At 54.1% G+C, this 21,019-nt stretch overlaps 1 protein-coding gene across 7 annotated transcripts; it reads right to left on the reverse strand.

Moving 5' to 3' along the window:
• Window positions 1-869: 869 nt before the first annotated feature.
• Window positions 870-20,467, reverse strand: SHF (Src homology 2 domain containing F). Of its 7 annotated transcripts, XR_013993365.1 has the most exons (8): window positions 19,606-20,105; window positions 10,948-11,089; window positions 8,502-8,708; window positions 6,815-6,955; window positions 5,401-5,572; window positions 5,137-5,256; window positions 3,198-3,305; window positions 870-1,673 (listed from the first exon to the last, which is right to left on the reverse strand). XR_013993365.1 is itself a non-coding variant. In XM_081048719.1 (7 exons), exons 1-7 carry the CDS (start codon window positions 20,426-20,428, stop codon window positions 1,487-1,489), a joined length of 1,077 nt encoding a protein of 358 aa, XP_080904845.1. In that variant the 5' UTR covers window positions 20,429-20,467; the 3' UTR covers window positions 870-1,486. The 7 variants fall into 7 exon arrangements, 5 of the variants coding, with proteins under 5 accessions (XP_080904845.1, XP_080904842.1, XP_080904843.1 ...); XM_081048719.1 differs by lacking the exons at window positions 3,198-3,305; window positions 19,606-20,105 and adding an exon at window positions 20,321-20,467; XM_081048716.1 differs by lacking the exon at window positions 3,198-3,305.
• Window positions 20,468-21,019: the final 552 nt, after the last annotated feature.

Below are 21,019 nucleotides of genomic sequence, written 5' to 3' on the forward strand. Positions count from 1 at the left end.
CTCGGGAGTTGCAGATTTAGGTTCTGGAGGGAGCCCTCAAACTGCCCCTCCAGGGTAGTGGTCTGGAAGGGTGTGTGTTCGGCCCATCCGGGCGTTTCTGTTCAAGTTGCCCGTGGGAGCAGGAGGGCGGGCCTGCAGTGGCTGGACAGCGGCTCCGCCTGGCTTCCCAGTAGGTATTCCCGGGGGCTGGGCCCACCCGCTTCCGCGAGCTCCAACTGTGGGCAGCGCCGAAGCCGCAGGCGGGTGGGACACGGCGCGCCGGGCTCGCGATTAGGGGCACGGCCAGCAGAGGGAGCGCGCGGATGGCCTCTGCCAGCCGCGGCTGTGAGCCCAAGCCACAGCCGGGAGCGCGACTCAGCCCCGGCCCGCAGGCTGCAGGTCTCCGGGGCTGAACCCTTCCTTCAGGGGATGGGGGAGGCGCGGCAGATGCCCCCCTTCTTCTGGAAAGGAAACGCAGTCGGCCGTGCCACTTTCCCTGGCTCAGCGGGCGCTCGGCTTCGGCTGGCAGGGCCGCCCGCTCCTCCCACCTGGCGAGCTGCCTCTTTGTTTCTCCTCGGCTCCCCTCCTCCCAGACAAATGGCTGTAGGCAGGAAATTGGACGCGCTCCTGGGGAGCCGCGCTCCTCCGCGCAGCGGGGAGGGGGCGCCACGCCGCCGCCGGCCGGCCCCGCCCCCACCTCCAGCGGGGGCTGGGATAGTGGGAGATGTTTCGACTTCTCGTCAGAGGAAGGAACTTGATGCTTCGAAAGCGCTTTTCACAGCCGGCCTGTGTGTCTGCTCTAGAGCTGATTTATAAACATATCTGTTCTCGCTTCGCCGCTCCCCACCCCGTCAGCCCGGGGGCGGCGCTGGAGGCGCGGACGCGGCTGTGCCGGGCAGAACTGGGTTTATTTATTGCCTCTGGCCGGGAGCCGGGGCGGTCCGGGGACCGCACAAGTTCCCTGCGGCCCGTTCTCGAGCCGTTCCCCTTCTCTTCCCGCCCCAAAGCCATTGCCATCCCAGGGGTCTGCCTTCCCCAAGTTCCGCGCCAGACTCTGGGCAGAGCCCGCGCCGGTGGTTTGGGGGTGGAGGCGGAGAAATGGTCAGGGCGCCCCGCGGGCTCGCATCCTGCTCCGCCCCTCACTGACCCTGGGAGAAGAGGGTGGTGGGGAACCGGGTAGCCACCTCTGCCCGGGGCAGAGGGGCTGAAGCTGCCGATCTTCAACTCCTCACGAGACCCGCGCTTCTGAAGCCTCCTTCCTCCAGGGATTATGCTGTCTCCTCTGGGATTGCTCTGCCCTCAGCTCCAGACCACCTCTTAAGAACTTCAAGGCCCCAGTAGCCTTTCCCCTTTAGAATAAATTAAGGAATCTCCAGCTTCCACTCGATCCCAGGGAGAGGGCTTAGAAAGGCTTGGGAGGTCATGTCCCAGGGAAGGACCACAGCCCTCAGCCAGGGGACGGACACAGGCCTGAGTCTACATCTGTCACAGTGCCGGGGCCTCACAGCTACAGAGTCCGGATAGCCACGGGGTAGAGCAGGGACATATGCTCAGCCCCCTTAATGGGCAGCTTGCGGCTTGTGTAGTGGTGCACGATTTCAGGGACGCTGCTGAAGGGCGGGCTGTTCTGGCCCAGCACGTACTTGTGTTCCTTGGTCCGGGACAGCTTCATGTGCATGAAGCCCTGACTGCTCCTGGGAAGAGGAGAGGAAACCCTGGTGAATAGGGGCCCTTTCCGGCACCCACCCGCCTCCCTGTCCCAGCAGCAAGTATTCTTGTTCCAAACCAGCTGAGCATGGAGATGACCTGGGAAGGTGGAGGTCAGTCAGAAAGCAGGGAAGGGACAGAGGGGATTTTGTCAGTAGGTAGCAGTTGTGGTGAGGGCACATGGCTTTGTGGTGAGGGCACCAGGTGTGCCAAGAATGTGTGCATCCTGAGTATACAGCGTGTGTGCACGTGGAAATTGGAGGAACCAGCACCCCCCACCCCACCCCAAATCTCTGTATCCAGGCACTCCTGCCTTCCATCCTATGGGGCCAGGGTCAGTTTACGCTCTCCCTCTCTGAGCTGTGGGAGGACACCTGTGAGGGGCTCTTGGTCCCTCTTGTGGAGGTACACCCATGGCAGGACAGTGGGTAAACAGACTTGACAACCAAGCAAATCTTGGTTGGGTCTCTCTCTTGCAGAGACTAGAGGGGGCGAGCTGCTCTAGTTCTTGCTGCCCCCGGGGGCAAATCTGGGAATGCTCAGTTGCCTTGTCTTGGGGACATCCCTTCATCCTCCTGCCAACTGGGCCTTGGGTCAAGCCCCCAGCTCATCTATCCAGCCCTTCAACCAATGATGGCAGGAATGACATCATTGGTGAGGATGCAGCTCCATTTCCCTCCCTCAGAGAGGACACTCTCCACTGCTTCTCCCATCTCCCCACCACAATCCAGGAAATCAACATTAGTGCCTGGCCCTACCCATAAGACAAGGTCCCCCTTGCTCAGAACTCTGGCCAACCCCCAGACTTCTGGGCACCCTCAGCCTTAGAGAGAGTGTGTAGGGGTGGGGCCCCAGCAAGAACATTTGTCCAAACGACCACAGGCCTGATTGGCCAGGTCCCAGGTCTGAAACTCACCAAGGGGTAAGGGATAAGCACTGCTTGGGAGAGCCCTGAAGCCTGAGTACTTGTCTCTGCTGGTCAGAGCCTACCTGGGACAAGGACAGGGCTCAGAAGCAGGTAGCACTGGTAAGGGAGCCTGCTTATGGTGAGGCCCCCAGCCCTTGAGAGATGAAGCTGGCAAACTTCACTTACCTTCCTAGCCTAGGTACAAAGAGTACTCTGACTGGACCCATTTTACTAGGCCTACCAGTAAGAAAGCATGGATTGTCGGGTGACAAAAAGGAAAGGGATGGGAGGAAAAAACAGGCCCTTACTTAACTGTATCCTTCCCTTCTCTCCCCTTCCCAGGTACAGTGCCCTAAAGCCTGATGGGGGCCCCATGCGTGGGTGTGTATGTCAGGGTGTGGGGCCGTCCTTCATCTGTAGGTTGGAGATAACGGGCTGAGGCTGACAGTGACCACACAGGCCCTGGGGATAGGAGCCAAGGGCCTGTGGAAAATTTACAGCCCCTGGGGGCTGTAGAGAGGGGAGGCAGTGAGTGGTCACCCTGTCCTGTCTGCCTTATGCCAAGGACCAGACCCAAGGATGTGGGCAGCAGCAGGGGCCCTACCTTCCCTCATCCTCTTCCAGTTTGGGGACAGCTCCCTTCCCACAGTCCACTTGGGAGAATCACCTCTCCTGAAAACTGTGCATTATATCTTCTCCTTGAGGGACAAATCTGGCCAAAAAGGGAAACAAGTGGCCAGAAACTGGAGTTGGAAACTGAGAGCTCAGCCTCCATCTGGATAACTGACTTCCTGGGACAAAGTCCCAAGGGTCTATTAGGACACAGCAGAACGCTTGCCAGACCCTCAGGGAGCTGGGCTGGGACTAGCTGGCCGCAGGGCCAGCGCTGGCGTGGCTTTTAAAGGAAGCTGTTTAATTACCAGTGAAAGCCCTTCCATTACAGAGAGAAGAGAAACCATAATTGCATTTCGGAGAAGCCATTTATATGCAAACAAGGCTCTGGCAGACAGATGCTGGCTGGGCCAGATCCTCCAGGGTTGTCCTGGGGCACCCAGGCCTGCCTCCCCTTTCTCTCCCCAGGCAACGGCAGGGCCTGGCTCTGCTCTGCTCTGCTCTGCTTTCAGAGCCGCGCCCCTGCCGTCTCCCTTTGCCTTGGGCTCTTCTAGACTTGATAAGGGGTAGAGCTGTGCAATGGAACAGTGTGGTTATTAGAATCAGACTGAGCTGGGTTCAAATCCTGCTCTTGGAACTTTATTAGTTGGTAGCCTTGAGCAAGTCACATACATCTCTGAATCTATTTTCTGTTTATAGATAATAGATTGATCTTGCAGGAGTGTAGTTCTTTTGGAGGTGGTGTATATGCTACTTCGTACATAGTAAATGCTCTATAAATCTTAACTATAATTTTTAAAGCAATACACATTCCTGAAGTTATGAAAGAAACCTAGTAGCTAACCATCAACACATTTTGCAGAGAAACCAAGGCCCAGAGAAGGTAAGTGATTTGCCTAGGGTCACAGTTAGTTTTATTAAATCTAAGAAAACACCGATTATGACTATAGTTTGGTGTTTTTCCACTATCTTTTAGTGAAGCTGAATAATTATCTTCAAACGTATCTGCTTAGTAGCCTCAAATTTCCATATTGGATTTGTTTGAAGTGTGGATATACCTGTACTCTAATGCCCCCAGAAAATGTGGTAGGAAGTGGTGCAGATGCCCTAGTAGTAGTGGGGGGATGTGAATGGAAAATCTACTTTGACAGGCTGCCATGTGGGGTACAGGCTCTACTAACTCCTAGGTGTCAAGGAGAGCACTTGCCATCCTTCCAGGAGCCTCGGAGGCCGATGCTGGTCTATGTTTATCTGTTCCTGGGGAGGAAGGCTGATGCGAAGGGAGGACCTTGCCTCTCCCACTTCATCCAGGATCCACAGTTGTCAGCCACTAGCACCCAGACTTCCTGCCCACTTCTTCAGAGTGAACAAGAATAGCTTTGTGTACACTGCTCTGCCCTCCTTCCAGGACCCAGCCTCCATCTCCCTGTACGCGTAGATTCTGACAGGCAAAGTTCCTATCTTCTTGCCAGTGCTTCTAGAACATCTTGGACTTCTATTAATAATGATGATGGATAAATGTATGGGAATTACTTTCATTTAATCCTTCCCTATAAGATAGATATTATTATTCCCCCATTTTGCAAGTAAGGAAACTGAGGCCTGGAGAGGTTAAGGGCACCCCAAGCCACAGAGCTAGTAAGGGACAGAACCCTTCTGAGCTGGACACTATTGCTCAACTGTTTCCTCCAAGGGACTCTGAGCTCTTTGAGAGCAGGGGCTGAGCTCAGACCTCTCCAGATCCCCAGGGCCTTGCCCAGCTTTGGCAAATGTTCGCAGGGGATGGGATTCTTTCCAGCTTGGCTGGGCATGGGGAGGATATTGGAGTCTTCTCCTGTCCTGGTGGTTGTCCTCCCACTGATTCCCCTCGGTGCCATCCCGACAGGCTAATCCTGATGAAAGCTGCCAGCCGCCCCTCCCCCCCCACTCACTTGAGGGACAGGGAGAAGTCATTCTTGCTGGTCTCACTGTTGCGCACCAGGTAGCTGGCCTCTTTGCACAGTCGGAGCAGGTTCTCGGCATCTGTTCGACTGATGGCCCCATGGTACCAGCTGAGGATGAGAGAGAGGAAGGAGGGCATCTCTGCTGGGTCCCTCGCTGTCCAGGCCCACCCATTCTGGGTGTCCCCTGCAGGCAAGCCAGTGCCAGTAGGGGAAGAGAGGGGAACGAATCCCCAGCTGGACACAGACACTCACACCTGGTTTTCCAGAGGCAGTGCTGGGTCTGTCCACTCCCCCAGGGGGCTGCTGGACTCCACGGTTAGGGGCTTGGCTGACTTTGGGTTCCCTGCAGAGAGTCGGGGAGGTAGCCGCCCCTTTTCCTCCCGGCCAGGTGACAGGCAGCTCTTCTCAGATCCTTCAAACTGGGCTGTGGGGAACATTCCAGTCACAGACTCTGACGACCCTAGAGATGGAGCCTTATAGCCAATGACCCACCCCCATTTCCTGCCAAAAGGGGTCAAAGGCAGGTTCTGGAAGGGCGGGACATGCTCAAGGGCCTGACTGGCTCTAGGAACACAATCCTGGGTCCATCTCCCTGAGGGGAAGGAGGGGGAGGTAGAGGTGGGGCTCAGCCCTCCTGTGCCACACAGGGTCTCCCAGTCCCCCCTCTGTGGGAGCAGAGGGGAGAGGAGCAATAAAAGAAACCACTTAAGCTTCTCCCTCTGGAGCAGCAGACTGCTTTCCCCTATTTCATCCCCCTCAGGGTGGCTTCAGCGCTGATAATATTGTTTCTTTCTCCTCCTCAGAGTTCATTACTGTTCTCCAAATCACCCTGCCAAGCCATTCTGTAGAAATGACTTATCGATCGGAGAACAATTATCCGATTCCCCTTGGTGCCATCCTGACAGACTAATCCTGCCCAAAGCCGCAAGCTGGCCCGCCCCTCCCCCACCCCAAGGTCGCTGCCCACAGGCTCCCCTCCTGCATCCACAGAAGCCCAGCCAAGGTGGCTCTGCCTTCCCAGACCAGGGCAAGCCTGACTGCTGAGCCTGCCACACAGGCACACATTCACATGCACAGGTGACAGGGACCCTCCTTCAACCTGTATTTATAAAATACACTCAGGCACAAATGTATAAACGTGCTCATGCCTGTGCACACATGCACAAATGCACACACACACCTTTGGCTGCCCATTCTGGGTAAAACTGAACATGGGTGAAGGGTTCAGCGCCTTCTTTGTCCCCATTTGGACTCTTTTTCTCTCCTTGTAGCACTTTCAAGCCCTTATTATCTTTCAGAAACCAGATGCAAGGATCCAATCCTTTCCTTTCCTCTCAGGAGTTAGATAATTCCTGTGTCAGCTAACAGCACCCTCACCTCAGATGTTATTTGCATTGCTGAAGGCAAAGCTCTACCCAAAGAAGTGAATTTAGAAGTGGATTTTGTGGCGCGGTGGGGAAGATATTTGGAAGGGGCTTCCCTTAGGAGACACCTTCTCCACACCTTTGGGAGAGGGAGGAATGTATACTTTGTCCCTTCCTTCTTCCTCCATTCTTCCTGGGTTCTTCAAACCCTGCCCCACCTCTTAGCTCCTCCAACCCAAGCCCACAGGGCCTGAGGGGTAAGAGGACACATCACCCTGGCCAGAAGCCTCCACAGGACCCACCGCTGCAGTCCTCCATGCTGGGCTCGGGGAGGGGTGAGGCTGGACCGGAGATGTCCCTATCCCCGTCGGGCAGGGAGGGGCTGCTGTCCAGCTGTCCCACAGGTGGAGGCCAAGGTAGGTCTTTGATGACCTTAATGTCAACTGGAGCCAGCAGCAGCAGGGAGAAGAGAGACAGACAGAGACAGGGACAGGGACAGAGACAGAGACAGAGAGAGGCAGAGGTTGAGACACCAAAACCCAGAGCCAGGACACAGGACAGCCTAGAAAGGAGGAGGGTCAGAGCAGAGGCAAGGGCGGCTTCTGAGTGGGAGACAGGCCTCTCAGCGGGCTAGGCAGAGCAACACTGACCACACCGGGATGGCCTGGTCAAAGGGTGGGAGGCTCAGGTGGCAAAAGGCAGGATGCAGGGTCTTGCTTTGCCAACCCTGCGGATCCCCTTCCTTTGACCTCTCACAAGCCTTCAGGCCCAAAGAGACCAGGAAAGGAGGAAAAGAGGGATGAGGAGCTGCCCACACCTCCCAGCACCGCACCCAGGTTCCCTCAGCCTCCCAGCACCTGGCCTCCCTTCCTCCTTTTCGTGCAGCCTAACTGAGCACAGACAGCTTTAGGCTGCCAGGAATACTCAGATGTGGGGGCAGATGTTTTACTGAAATGCACCCCTCCACTCCTCAGTCCTGAGCCTTGACAATTAGAAGAGTGATGTCACTGGCGGCTACAGGACTGCTAACAAGGTTTCCTAATGACAAGCATAGATTTTCCCATTAAGCAATCCAAACAGTATTGATTCTCCAAGGAGACTTCTGGAGATAAACGGCCCATCCTCAATGGTGTGTGCTTTACAAGAAACAAATCAGAAATCTGTGGTTTCTCAGTCTGGCTGCCAAGGTGAGGAGAACAGAGTGAAGAGCTGGGTCCAGCCCCACGATGAGCCTCTTGCCCATGAGGAGTGAGGAGGACATGGGAGTGGACATGAGGTCTAACGACATTGAAGTCTTTTATGTTCTCACTGAATCACCAGGAGCTAAAGCCCTCTCTGTACTCTAGGCTGTTGCTCTCCCCCCACTCAAACCAACACACACCCCTCCATGTTGGTCTCCGGGCCCCGGGTGGCCACTGGGTGGTTGGTACAGGAGAAACCTGATCCTCCTTCATCACAGCCTCCCTCTCCCCACTGGGTCCATGTCTTGCTGCTCCTTGGAAATCCCTCTGGAAGTAGGCTCCCTGGTCTGGCATGGCCCACCACTGGGGACAGCCTCTGACTCAGGGCTGGTATCTCCAAAGCTTACACACACAGCTGTTTTCATTGTCTGGAGTGTTAAATGCCTTCTTTTACTTGTAAGTATTTAACATATGCCACAAGTTTTATCATTTTGTTTTGCACTTCTTTATTTTTGAATATACCCAGCCCCCCAAAAGACAGAAGTGGCCCAACCTTCTTGGCCTCTGTGAGCTGGTGATGCAGGGAGACGCCTTCGTCCTTCTTTTGTGCCCATTCCCTGACCCTGCACACAGCACTGCGTCCACACTGCCCAACTCACGGCTCTGTCCGTGGTGCAGACTCAACTACATTTCCCTTGAGCCCAGCTCCTGAGCCTCCGCTGGCCCTATGGCTCCATTCTTTCCATTCCTGAGCAGGGAAAGCTGCTCAGAGGCCTCAGCAGGCCTGCCCTCTCCACCCAGTACTCACCGGCAAAGGCTTTGGAAATCCGCTCCTTCTTCCACTCCCAGGGTTGGTCATACTCCTCGGGGGGCCTCTCGTCATCCTCTGGCAGGCGGGACTCCCGGGGCCAGGGGGCCCCCTCACCCTCTGGGGTAGCCCCCTCCTCCTCTGGCTCATAGGGTGTGTCATACAGAGGCAGGGGCTGAGCTGCTGTCTCCTTGGAGCCCCGGATCTCTGCCAGGGTAAGGCAGGAGGGGAGGTGTGAGAGCAGCTCTGGCCGGCTGGCTCAACGCCTCCAGCAGTGCTGCCCTCCTTTAGAGGCAATGCTGCTGGCTCTGGGGGAGCCCAGTGGCCACTCGTCTAGGGTGCCTCTCTCTCAAAACACCTCTGGGGTTCCAACACAGGCCGGGGCAGAGAGGTACCAGAGTGAAAGACAGAAAAAGGATCCTGTGATGGCCAGCAAGGGCTGGGGAGCTGAGGCTTACACATTTAGGAAACTGAGACAGAGTCTTTTCCTAGTCAATCTCCTCTTTGCTACCCAGCTCCATTTATTTTCCTGTATCCCAAGTGATATCATTTCACAATCAGAAAATCCTTCTCTGTTGTTCAGATACTGCTGACCACCCCTTCCTTGAAACTGTCCCCTTTGACAAGTTATTTTCATGGACCGTCCTCCTCTCTGATCACCTCCGTTTGGTCTCTTTCCCTGGATCCTCTCTTGGCCTCTGTTTCTAAGGGCCAAATCTTATTCATTTCTTCTGGCTCCCACTCCTGGAACTACTTGTCCAGTCTCATGGAACACTTTGCATCTAGATGTTTCTAAATATCATAAATATGTGTCACTTTGATGTTTCAAACTCACCACTTTCCCCAAAGTTCTTGTTCTGTGATGATCTCTTTGGGATCACTGACCCCAGTAAATATCTGAAAAGCATGGAGCTCCCCAGAAAAATGTGCACATTTTCTCATCAATTCCAGGGCACTTATGGACCTCCTAGCAGGGCACACCCTTCTGATCTAAATATGGTAGCCACCCTCTTACTTTCTCCATTTCTGTCCACTACACTGCTTTCCTTGGTCCTGGCCATTCTTCATTCTCTGAGTCCCGTCTGAGCATTGCCAATGCCTGATAACTCTCCCCACTCATCTCTCTATATCTTGCTTATTGCTAGGGTGAATCTCAATTTTCTAGGCTCCTGTTTCATGGGCTCCATGAAATAACATTCCTGACCACTTTCTGCCCTTTCACCCACCTCTCACAGGAAGGAGAGCAGCTTATCTGATCGGCCAATGGCTGTGTGCTCTCTTTCTCAGATCTACCTTCTTGCAAAGAGAGAACATTCTGGTGCTTTCTTCTCCTGCCCCCATGCAGAGGCCTACAGCTGTCCTACATTGCCTAAGCCTGGGTGGAGAAGTTTAATTCTGTGCAAAACTATTAAGAAGCCCATTGTGGTGACATAGCTAAGTAATGTTCTCCAATCAACTTTATCAGTAATAAAGCTGACATCATTATCTCCCTCTATCTCTTTCCTTGATCTTATTTCTCAGTTATTTCCAAGCTCCAAAGGGGAAGAAAACGGTGTTAATTATTGGTTCCTTAAAGCCTCAGCAATTTCCACAATAGCCTGTTAACTCATCTTTCTGATGCCCAGTTCTTCTAGTCTGTTCTGTACACCAAAGCCTCAGTAATCCTCTTAAAACACCATATTTGTCCTGTTCTTTTCTTTCTCAAGAATCCATAATGGCTCCCCTCCCCCTTTTGGAGCAAGTCCAAATGCTTCATTCAAACCTTCACGGCCTTTCATGGCCCCTCTTGGCCTCTCTCATCTTGCCTCCTATATGCCCAACACTAAGATTATTTGCCCCTGAACAAACCTTTCTCTCATCCTGCCTTGGGCCTTGGCTTCGACTGACTCACCCCTGTCCTGTCAGCTTGTCCCCGTTTGGTTGCTCCCTGGATCCTTTCTTGACCTCTGTGCCCTAGGGCCAGGTTCTTATTCATTTCTCCCTTCCCTCACTCCCTGAACCACTTGCCCAGTCTCATGGGCATCACATCTGCATTTATAGTCAGGTATTGCCATAAAGAGGTTTCACTTTGACATCACATCATTTAAAACTCACCACCTCCCTCGTGATTCTTTTTTTGGAACAAATGCCTCCCAGCCCACACCACTATCTTGCCCTCCCTGACTATTCCAAATACTTCTATCTGCCTGACCTTTGGTTATGTGGCCTTCTCCACCACCTCAAGTCTCAGGCACCACAAATCACAGCTCCTTCTCTAAAATGACTATCTTGAAGACAGTGGTCACTTTCCCCGAGGACCCAGCAAAGGCATTCTCCATATTTTCTAGAGACCAAGGAATCAGTTCTTAGACTTGTGGGTCCCAGAGCATGTCCTACAGATACCCAGGCCTCAGGGAGCAACCCTCCCACCCCTACCCCAATCCCTCTACCCAACTCTATCACTCACCGGCCATCATCTTTTGGGCCTCATAGGGCTCCATGTAGCCATCATTTTCTGGAACCTTCTCTTGGGCTCCTGAAGCTCCTGCTGGGCCTTCACCAGTCTCCTGAACATCAAATGGGTCCGCATAGTCTTCTAAGATTGCCAACTATGGGAAGAGAGCACGCTTCAGACATCTGAGAGACAGCTCTGCTTCTCCTCAGATACTCTATCCATGGGAGCAAGAGTCCTGGACAGGTTGCCTTAAGATCCAGAGCCCCAGGTATCTAAGGGAAGGCTCTGAGCTTAGATGAGGACAAGCTCTGGTTATTCCTTTGCAGGGATCCGCCACTAGGCTGCCAAACAGTGACACATCTTTCTTTTCTGTTAATTTTGTGCCTCTGGGCCATCCTCTAGGTTAAATGGCCAGGATGAGGCTCTAGGCCTTAAGGCCTGCCTCAGTCAGGGTCCAGGCACAAAAGAGCCTATACCAGGTGGTTCAGCAGAGGAGATTAATTCAGGGAACTGGTTACAAAGGTGTTGAAAACCAGGATGTAGGCTCTGCTGAAATCCCCTGGGCTCCTGGAGGATATAAACAGGAAAGGCCTCACCTTGGCCCTCCACAACCCACACTTTCTCCCACACAAGTGGCTCATGGCCACCCCTCTGTCCCTGCTCCCAGTCAAGGCAGAGGGAACCACAAGCCGCACACCCTGCAGAGGAGTTCAAGGTGCTCAGGGCGGGGCGCAGCTGAGGACAATAGAGCCTTTCTCCAAGCTAGGCACAGGCTCCTGGGGGGTGGGCAGGGGAGGACTGGCTGAGGCAGAGGCAGAACCCCCCCACCCAGGGTTGCCAGCCCCTTGGAGGTGCACCACACAGTGGGTTGTTGACAGGCGTTGACAAGAGGAGACTCTGGGGCCAGCAGCATGGGGATGGCCCACTCCTGCCTCTCCCCCATTGTTGGTCGAGGCTTTGGTTCTGGGCCAAGATCCCACAGATCAGGACTGTTGGGGTGACCGCCCTGCCCCGGGTTAGAGGACCTGGGACCCCTAGAAAGAGATGGATAAAGGAATCTTTCCATCTCAGAGACCCCCTTTTGCATGCTTCTTGGACCCCTGCAAGGCCCTCTAAGGGTCTTTGAAGCACGTCCCAAGGGCTCCTACCATCTCATCCTTCAGTTCTTCAGCTCCCACCTTGTTCCGGTCAACCCTCCCAGTTCCTTTCCTCCCTCGAATCTCTGCCTGCTTCGGAAAAGACCACCATCTCAGATCATTCCATCCCCGCCACTAGACCATCCGCTAGCCTGGAGGTCTTTGTCATGTTTGTCTCTCTAGCTCCAAAAGCACCTGGCTCACAGTAGGCACCAGACAAATGTTTCCAGTAGATCACTACTTATCTCCCTTGGAGGCCACCACACATTGTCCTCCTTCCTCCAGGAAGTAGAGAAGAGAAAGCCACTCCTCCCCTCCCACCCTAAGCTGCTTCTTCCCAGGCCAACTGGCACCCACAGCCCCACCCACTTGACCAAGGGGGCTCTGGAGCCAGCCTGTTCAGTACCCAGCCCAGTCCGTACCCAGCTTCACACTCATACATGGCACAGTAATTGATTCAACAGTCATTGAATCAACAGACATGCTATTCTTAAACCTTACAATGGCTCTCCAGTGCCTACAATAAAAAAGAGATTTAATGATTCCACTTTCCTCTTTGGTTTCTCTCTACCCATCTCAGATCACTTTGCCACCTAAAAGCTCTTTGCTCTCTTTCTCCCCTCAAAGCCTTTCCCTCTGCCCAGTCAGATTCTCTTCTTTCTTCAGAAAGCCTGTCCATCCTCCCCTCAGGTCTGGTTAGGTGCCTCTGTGCTGCGCTATCATCACATGTGTAGTAAATACTTGTTTTATTATCTGTCTTCCTGCAGACTATGATCTTCCTGAGGGCAGGAACCATGTTTATTGCTAAATTCCTAGTGCCTGAAAGTCCTCAGTAAATATTTGTTAAATCAGTTCACATCAAGCAGGAAGAATGGACAAAGGAAGCATGTTTCCTCCTACATTCAGAAGAGGAAGCATGAATCTATCTGGATGTGTGTGGGGGGTCCCGTAGGGAGGCTGAGTGCCCTGGAAGCAATTCAGTGAGCAGAAGCACCTGGCCCAAGCACCGACCCCCTCAACTCCGCAGAGCACCCCCAACCTGGTCAGAGCTGCATGCAGTGCCCTTCCCACTAGAGTCCTGGGCCAGTGCCCAGAGCTCCGACCCCTCCCAGGCTGGCGTGGGCATCCTTAGCACCAGCCCTTGATGCCCGTGGGCACCCAGGTGTCAGCTCTGCGGGCAGCTCAATGGCTCCTCTGTTGCATTCCTGGTTCCACACCCTGCTCCAGGAAGCCCTGGCCCCTCACTGTGGGTTGGGGTGCCCAGAGAAGACGCCCACAGGGCTGGGAGTCAAGAGCAGGAGCAGCAGGAGAGACGCCTGTTGGGAAGCCTGGAAGAATGGGTACCTGCCCTGGGCACAGAGGACCCCTGTCAGAGGCCAGATCTGTTTTCCCAGTGGCTTTTAGATCACACGAGGAGGCAAAACTGCTCAGTGGGGGAAGCTGCCCCTGTAGGCTTCTGACACCTTTGCCCTATCACGATTTATTTTGTATATGGGCTCTTTATCCAACTCTGATGTACTCACTGTGGTTCACTGCATCCATCACGGGTCCTGGCACACAGTGGGTGCTCAGTGCCCATTTCCTGGAGGCTCAAAAAGCCTCCTTCTCCCTGGAGTCCATCTTCTGGAGTCACACAGATTCTCAGATCCCCAATTCATCCGAACTCTGACTGACCAAACCAGTATCAGCTGTAGGAGCAGGCTCTCAGGAGAATCAACACTGAAATGGGGATCAAAGCCTTTGACTCAAGGAAAGAAGGGAGGAACTGGCAGGGAAGGCACTAAAACCAGGGCTGATATTTAGGCAAGCCCTCTGGTAGAGTCAGAATGCTATTGAAATGCTGAACTATTTCCAAACTAGTTTGTAAGTAGCTGCTGCCCCAGAGGGCCCCCTTGTCCCCATACCTCCTGCCAACCAGATCCCCCTCCTTCCTACCACCCAGCAGGGTGCCTCCAGGAGCCGGCCCTTGTGCCTGTTCCAATTGGGCAGTGCCTCTCCCAGAGCAGCTGTCAGGCTTTGACTCTCTCCTGAGGTAGCTGACAGGACCACCATCTGGTTGGACCTTCCACTCTGCAGCTGGCCCTTGCTATTGAGTCCTTGACAAATGTTCCCCCGCCTTCCAATGCCACCCCATGGGGCTTGTGAGTCCAGGGGGAGCAAGGGGGCAGCTGTAATAGGATTTGGCTCTACAGTGTCTCCAAAATCTACCACTACCCCTTTCCTTAGTTTACATTTAATGCCTGGAAGCCTCTGTTTTTTGTTTTGTTTTGATCTGTAAAATGGAGATGGTATTAGTACTTACCTTATCAGCTTGGGAAGAGGACAATGTAAAAGTCCTCAGCCCAGAGACTAGCACAGAGTTGGTGCTCAATAAATGTTAGCCTTGATGATAATCTCTTATATTCAGGCATTAAGGCCCCAGAGTTTAGGTGCTTGTCCAGGGTGCATAGCTTGTAGCAGTAAAAACAAGACTGGGACCCAGGTCTCCTGACTCTCAGTGCCTTACTACAGATTTTCCAGAAAAATTGGGAAATGTAGCATCTCCTCTCCTCTACTTGTACATTTAAAATACATGTCAGCATGTTAAAGGCTCTGAAAAGCCCTGCAACAAAGAAATGAGTCTAATTTTGTTTAATTTAGCATTTGTCCAAAGTATTTAATCATGAAATGACTTTTTACTGAAAGTCTATCAGTTTGGGTAATGGTATATTATCTACCTTCCCAGAGATCGATCTTTTTGCACCCTCTGTTCCCACTTATTAGAATGCCCTTCCCAATTTATCTGCCAGGGAAACTCCTGCACATGAAACAAATTTGCTATTGTTCTTTTCGAATTACAAAGCAATGCCATGCTTGTAAAATATTCAAACATCACAGACATGCACTCGATGCTGCCAACCCTTTTCAGACCTTTATGTGTCTGTGGCTACCTTGGGATTGGGTGACAAGTGCCGGCCTTCAGCATTCAGCAATTGGTGAACTGAGCACAGAATGCACTCTTCATTCCTTCTATAAGAGCCCCCTTTCCCTTGCTCACTAGCAAATGCTTAGTGAGCACGTCTTCTCTGCAAGGCTCCTCTCCATAAGTGCAAGGGTCTCCTGGCATGGTGCTGGCAGCCAGTCTGGAGTCAGGCTGCCTGGCTATGAACCTCGGCTCTTCTACTTACTAGCTGTGAAACCAGGCAAGTGTGACTCAACATTCCTGTGCTTCAGTCTCCCTATATGTAACCTGGGGATAGTAACTGAATTTTCCTTATAGGGTTGTTGTAAGGATCCACTGGTCTAATAGATGTCGGCCACTTCAAGATGGTACCAATCGCAAGATAGGTGTTAATAAATGTCCGCTACTATATTATTAAACATGAAAAGACCAAATTCCTGAATCCTCCAGGAGCTCCCAATGACAGACACAGAACAAGCTCCAAAAGACTGAAGCACCTTGAGGTGCTGTGAAGCCCCATGTCTGGGCTTCAGGCTATGTATGCAGGGATTGGGCCGCACCTCTGCTCTCACATGACATGACACTGGTTCTGTGGTGAGGGCAACTGGAGTAGGCAGCAGGTACCCGATCCAAGCCTAGGCCCCAGCCAGCTGCTCCCATCCATGGTCCACAGGATCCCAGCTGTTCCTGGCTCCCCATGGGTGGAGCACCAGGGCTGAGGTGTCACTGAGTAACTGGCCAAGCCAACAAGCTGTAGATGTCTTCTAGAGGGAATGAGTGCTGCTGTGTGAGGAGGTGGCGCTGGGTAGAGCAGACAGGCCTGCCATGCAATCCCACAGGTCTCAGTCTCAGCCCTCTCGGAAGCACCAACAGCAGCACAGAGGGCCAGCCCAGGCTACAAAGGTTTAAGAGGTCTGGCCACCATCGTCCCTTGATCTGGTCTCTTCTCCTCCCTCTACTTCCATTGGAGGACATGCATGAGATAAACAGATCAGACCCCTAGACTCTGTGGAAGTCTTAACAAGGAAAATTAAAGCAAACAAGCAAACTCAAAAAAGTCAAGGACCAGGTCTTCTGGGTGGTGAGTTCCTTTCAGCGCCTAGGTGTCACTTAATCTGTCACTTAATGATACACAAACACTCAATGAACACTGGCTAAGGGAGAGCCCTTACCCACCCTCCTAACCCCAGAGCAGGCCTGATTTATTTGACTTTGGACACCTGCATATCTCCCTCATTTTACTATACTCTTCCTACTTGTCTATTCACTCATTCCAACATTTGGGCTTAGAGGATCCAAGTCCTCATACTGTCTATGAGGTATAGCTCTTTTTTAAAGGTCTTAATATTTTGGGCCCTGTGTACCCGCATGAGAAGAATCTGAGAGCTGTGAGCCTTTTCCCAGAAAAATGCTCATGTACCCACATATCTGCCCAATTTCTGGAGGTTCATGAACCCCAGAAGCCCCTCTATGAGCTAAGAACAAGAGCCCTAGTTTCAATTCAGACAGGGTGCCCGTCTTACTGTCTTATTGTTCACATCACCTCTCTCTCTCTGTCTCTCTCTGTCTCTGTCTCTGTCTCTCTCTCTCTCTCACATACACAGACACACACACACACACACACACACACACACACACACACACACATCTTGGAATGATGGAGGCAAAAGACACACTGTGCAGATGGTCACACGCACAAAGCTTCATCCAATCAGGCCTCTTTCCCATCCCATCCCCCTTTCCTAGACCAGGTTTTCCTGTTGAAGGTCTGAGAAAAGGAAGCCAAGCAAGGGAAGGCCCAGTTCTCTAACTCCTCTGCCAGACCATGGCCTGGCGGCCAGTTGGGCCCAGTACCACGAGGGAGCTCTTCCTGCAGCCAGATGGTGAAGCCCTGTCTGTCCGCCGGGTGCAGGGTGCGGCTCCTGCTGCTCCCACACCTGCCCTGCCAGGCCTGCCCAGATGGTCACCCTCATACCCCTGCCAATAGCGGCAGTGGGTCTCAGGGTGGGCCAGCAACCAGAGCCCTGCATGGGGAGAAGGCTAATGGTCTTGAGCCCCCTGGGCCTCTCAGGATCCTGTCTAACTCCCAATTCTCCCCTGCCCCACACTCACTGAGCTCATTTCTCCTCAATCTCTCTGGCTCATCACAGAAGCATTTCCACCCATTTCATCAAATCTCATGACCCAGCTCCTCTCAGAGGTTTCTGACCCACCCAGCACCAGTCAATGGGCTCCAGGAGGAGAGAAATTGGCCAACCGAAGGCACTTTCGGGTCTCCAGTCCCCATCTCACCTCAGGAAGTGACCCAAATGCAACAAGCCAAGAGGACCTGACAGTCTGAGAGGAGCGGAAACAGAGAATAGGGAGAAAGCAGACACACAGAACAGAAACACCAGTTCAGTCTGGCCTCACAGGCCAGGGTCAGACCATCTCACTACCCAGGGGCAGCAATTTTGTGTGAGTTCTGCAAGCATGTGCTGACACCTGGGTTTAAGGTAAGGGGCTCAGGTATCTTGTCTGGGCTTTTCCTAAGGGAAGACTCTGGGGTTCCCAAACTCTGCTCCTAAAGCCGCTCTCTCTGAATGGTGGGAGGCCCCAGGTCAGGGTCCATGGAGATAGCATCCTTGCCCCTGGGCCAGCTTGGATGGCATCCTGGATCCTTCTCATTACACTGTAAAGAAACCACAGATGTGTGGCTCCTGGGAGATCCTGCTGGATTTCATTCCTATCCCTGCAGCTAACAAAGAACTCAGACACCTCTGGGCCCCCAACGTCTGAACAGTCCACAGGTGAGAGAGCCGACTCAGGGTGAAGCATGGATGGATGCCTTCATTGAAAAGAGTCTGTGGGTCTCTGCACGTTTGTGTGGGTACAGTCCCTTCCTTGGGCGGTCTCTGTGGGGAAATGTACAAGGGGTGCTGTAGTTAGGGGAATCTCTGACGTTGGTCACCCTGGCAATGGACAGGCACCATTCAGGGTGTATTTATGCACCCCTCTTTATGCCAAGCATTATGTCAATCACTTGGGAGACACAGACATGAGGAGGACATGGTCCTTGTCTTAAAGGAGCCCACAGCTTGGTGGGCAGCCTGTTAAGCCATTCCAAGATATTGAAGAGAGGAAGAGGGCCAGGGACCACTCAGGCCCACGTGCCAGTGAGCAGTGGTCAGGGAGGAGGAGACTAACTGGTCAATCGTAAGAACAAGGCCTAATGCTCCTTCTGCCTCACTGCCACCACCACCATCACATCCCACAATAGTAGGGGACAGTTAGGAAGGAGAGGAGACCAAGGATGTGTGAAGAAAGCACAACCTCCGGCAGGCTTAAGATCCTGGCCCAACATGGGCAGCCCTGCCCCATGGCAGGAATTAGGGAAAAAATAATTCACATTCCTGAGGCTTCTGCTCTGACCCTGACACATATCTCTTATCCAGGAAATCAGGCAGAATGGCGCTCTCTGGGCTGAAAGTCTCAATTCTGGAGTCAGTGGTTTTAGATGGCAACTTTGCTCTCCACAATCCAATAAAACTGTGTTCTCTATTGAGGAGAGGGGAGTAATCCCCAGAGCTGAGCTCCCAGGGGTGAGTAAAGATAATAGAGCCAGAGTGGCCCAGAGTCATTGTCATAGAATTTAGGGCTAGAGGGGATGGCTTTCAGCTGTTAAGGAGGGATAAGGCCAAACTGGGGTTGGGCAGGGGGTAGCTTCTCCAACAGGGTCCTCTGAGGCACAGTGGTTGTTCTCGGGAACAGTGAATGCCTGGCTCTCCTCTTTACCCCAAGCCTGCAGATCCACAAAAGGCTCTAGCCTCCCTCAGAATGGACCCTCAGGGAGAGGTCAAGAGGAGAGGAGAAGTGGGCTCAGCTGTTTAGCTCCTTCTGGGTAACAGGTTCTTAGCACTAACTGTTCCCACACCTGGGGGGACAAGGGAAGGAGTGCAGGAGTGGGCCTGCCTGGACCTCAGTGGTCAGCATCCTTGGTGCAGAGCTGCCTGTTTTGGCTTCCTAAGAACAACAGTCCATCCACCCAGCTCCAGTACCACGGGGTGAGACAAGACCAGCTCTTGCTGTATCCACAGGGAGAAACCCCAGCTTTCACCTCTTTCCGGTGGCTTCAGCACCTGCAAAGATGCTTGGGCTCCTAGAGGAGGAGGAGGATGAGTGGAGCTTTGTACAGGCTCTGCCCTGGAGGGGGGGAGGGTCAGAGATCAAAGGGTGAGCTCTTGCTCCCAGAGGATAGAAAGGCCCTAAAGAGGAGAGGAAGGGAGCTCCAATCCCGTTAGAAAAAGGCTGGCTGATTAGACTCCGAGGGGCTGCGATGAGGGGAGCAGATTCCGGGAGGGGTAGGGTCACCAAGTCCTGGGGCGATAATAGGAGATAGAGGCAGAGTTTGGGGCGCATGTCCCAGATTAGTAGGTCGATAATCTGAACAAAGGTGGATGAAGGCTCCGAGCCCCGGGGTCAGGGACTAAGAACGTGTCCGCCAGTTATCATGACACCGAGGGGCCCGGCCCTGGCCAGGCACCTTTGTCCCTCTCGAAAGCTCCAGACCTTCAACCACCTCTCCTGGACAACCCCACCGGGCGCGGCACTCACCCTGTCGCTGCTGGAGGGGTGTCCAGAGATCCGCTCCTCTGGCGGGGGCGCTGGGGGGCCAGGGGTCTCTACCCGAATAAGGCGGTGGGGGGGCGAGCCGTGGCGCGGGGGCGGCGTGGGGCCGGGAACCGCCGGGGTGGCTAGGGCAGCGGAGCCGGACGGTCCCCCGGAGTAGGGGTCTTCGAAGTCGCGCTCCCTCTGCAGCCGGTAGGCGGCCAGGATATCCGGAGGTGGCGCGGGGGGTGCGGCCGGGGAGGGGACGGGGGGACGGTAGTCCGGCTCGGGGGGCGCCGGCTTGCTCCCACCTCCGCCGCCCCCCCCACCACGGAAGCCCAGGTGCTCCCGGAGCCACTTGGCCACTCCGCCACTGCCACCCCCTCCTGGGCCGGCTCCTGCACCCCCGGCGCTCCGGCGCGATCCCCCCGGGCCGCTCCCCGCGCTCCCCTGAGCCCGGGGCCCTGGGCCGGAGCCCGCCGGAGGAGCTCCGCTCAGTAACATGGGGCCGGCCAGACTGAGCGAGGGGAGCGCTGTGGTCCTGCGGGGGGCGGGGGGCGGGGAGCGGGGGACGGGGAGGGGGTGGAGCTCCGCCGGTTGGCGGGAGGGGGCGGGGCTCGTCAGTAACAAGGGAGGGGCGGGGTTCCTCTCCCTAACAGGGTCGACCTACCCCAGCCCCGGCGGAGAAGAGGGGCATCGGCTTCCAGCCGTGTGAACTCACCAGAAGTGAAGTGGACGACCCCAGGGCAGGAGATGCCACTCCTGGACTGAGGATGAATCCGCCACGTGTCGCCACGCGTGCCCCTGTGGGGGGCGCACCTGTCCCCATCTGTTATCGCTCCCCAGCTTCCAGCTCGCGCGCGACACCAAGAGGGGAGTCCTCAGACTCCAGGGTTACCGGCTCTCGGGCCCCTCCCACAAGGTCCCCTAACTGGGAAATGATATCCTAGGAGGAAAATCTGGGGGAGGGGGGACGAGAAAAAGGGCTGTTCCTAAGATGTGTCTGATCCCGCGTGTTACCGTGGGAGTCCCACCTACCTATTCCCCTCCAACTGCTCTCAACCCACAGTCTGGAACCCACATTGCTTCCCAAGCCAGGCAGACACATCTCCCATTATAATCAACTCCCTAGAGGCACCCACTTCTCCCGTGTCGTTTACACACACACCCCCCTCAAAAGCAAACAGCCCTTGCTCAAACACCTTTCATGCACCGGAGCACCAGCTTTGAGCAGGCCCACCAGGCCCTGACTGCAGCCCGCACACGCAGAAATTACTTCAAGTCACATCCCCGGTTTCATTGTCAATCAGATTAGTGACAGAATAGAAACAGACAAGTCAATAAATCAAGTCTAGAAACAGTTCCAATGTTGTCTATCATAAACCTCTTATCCTCCGAGTCTCGGATGCTCTAGCGATAG

Source organism: Rhinolophus hipposideros (assembly GCF_964194185.1).
Source record: "Rhinolophus hipposideros genome assembly, chromosome: 5".
In the NCBI taxonomy this organism is placed as follows: Eukaryota; Metazoa; Chordata; class Mammalia; order Chiroptera; family Rhinolophidae; genus Rhinolophus; species Rhinolophus hipposideros.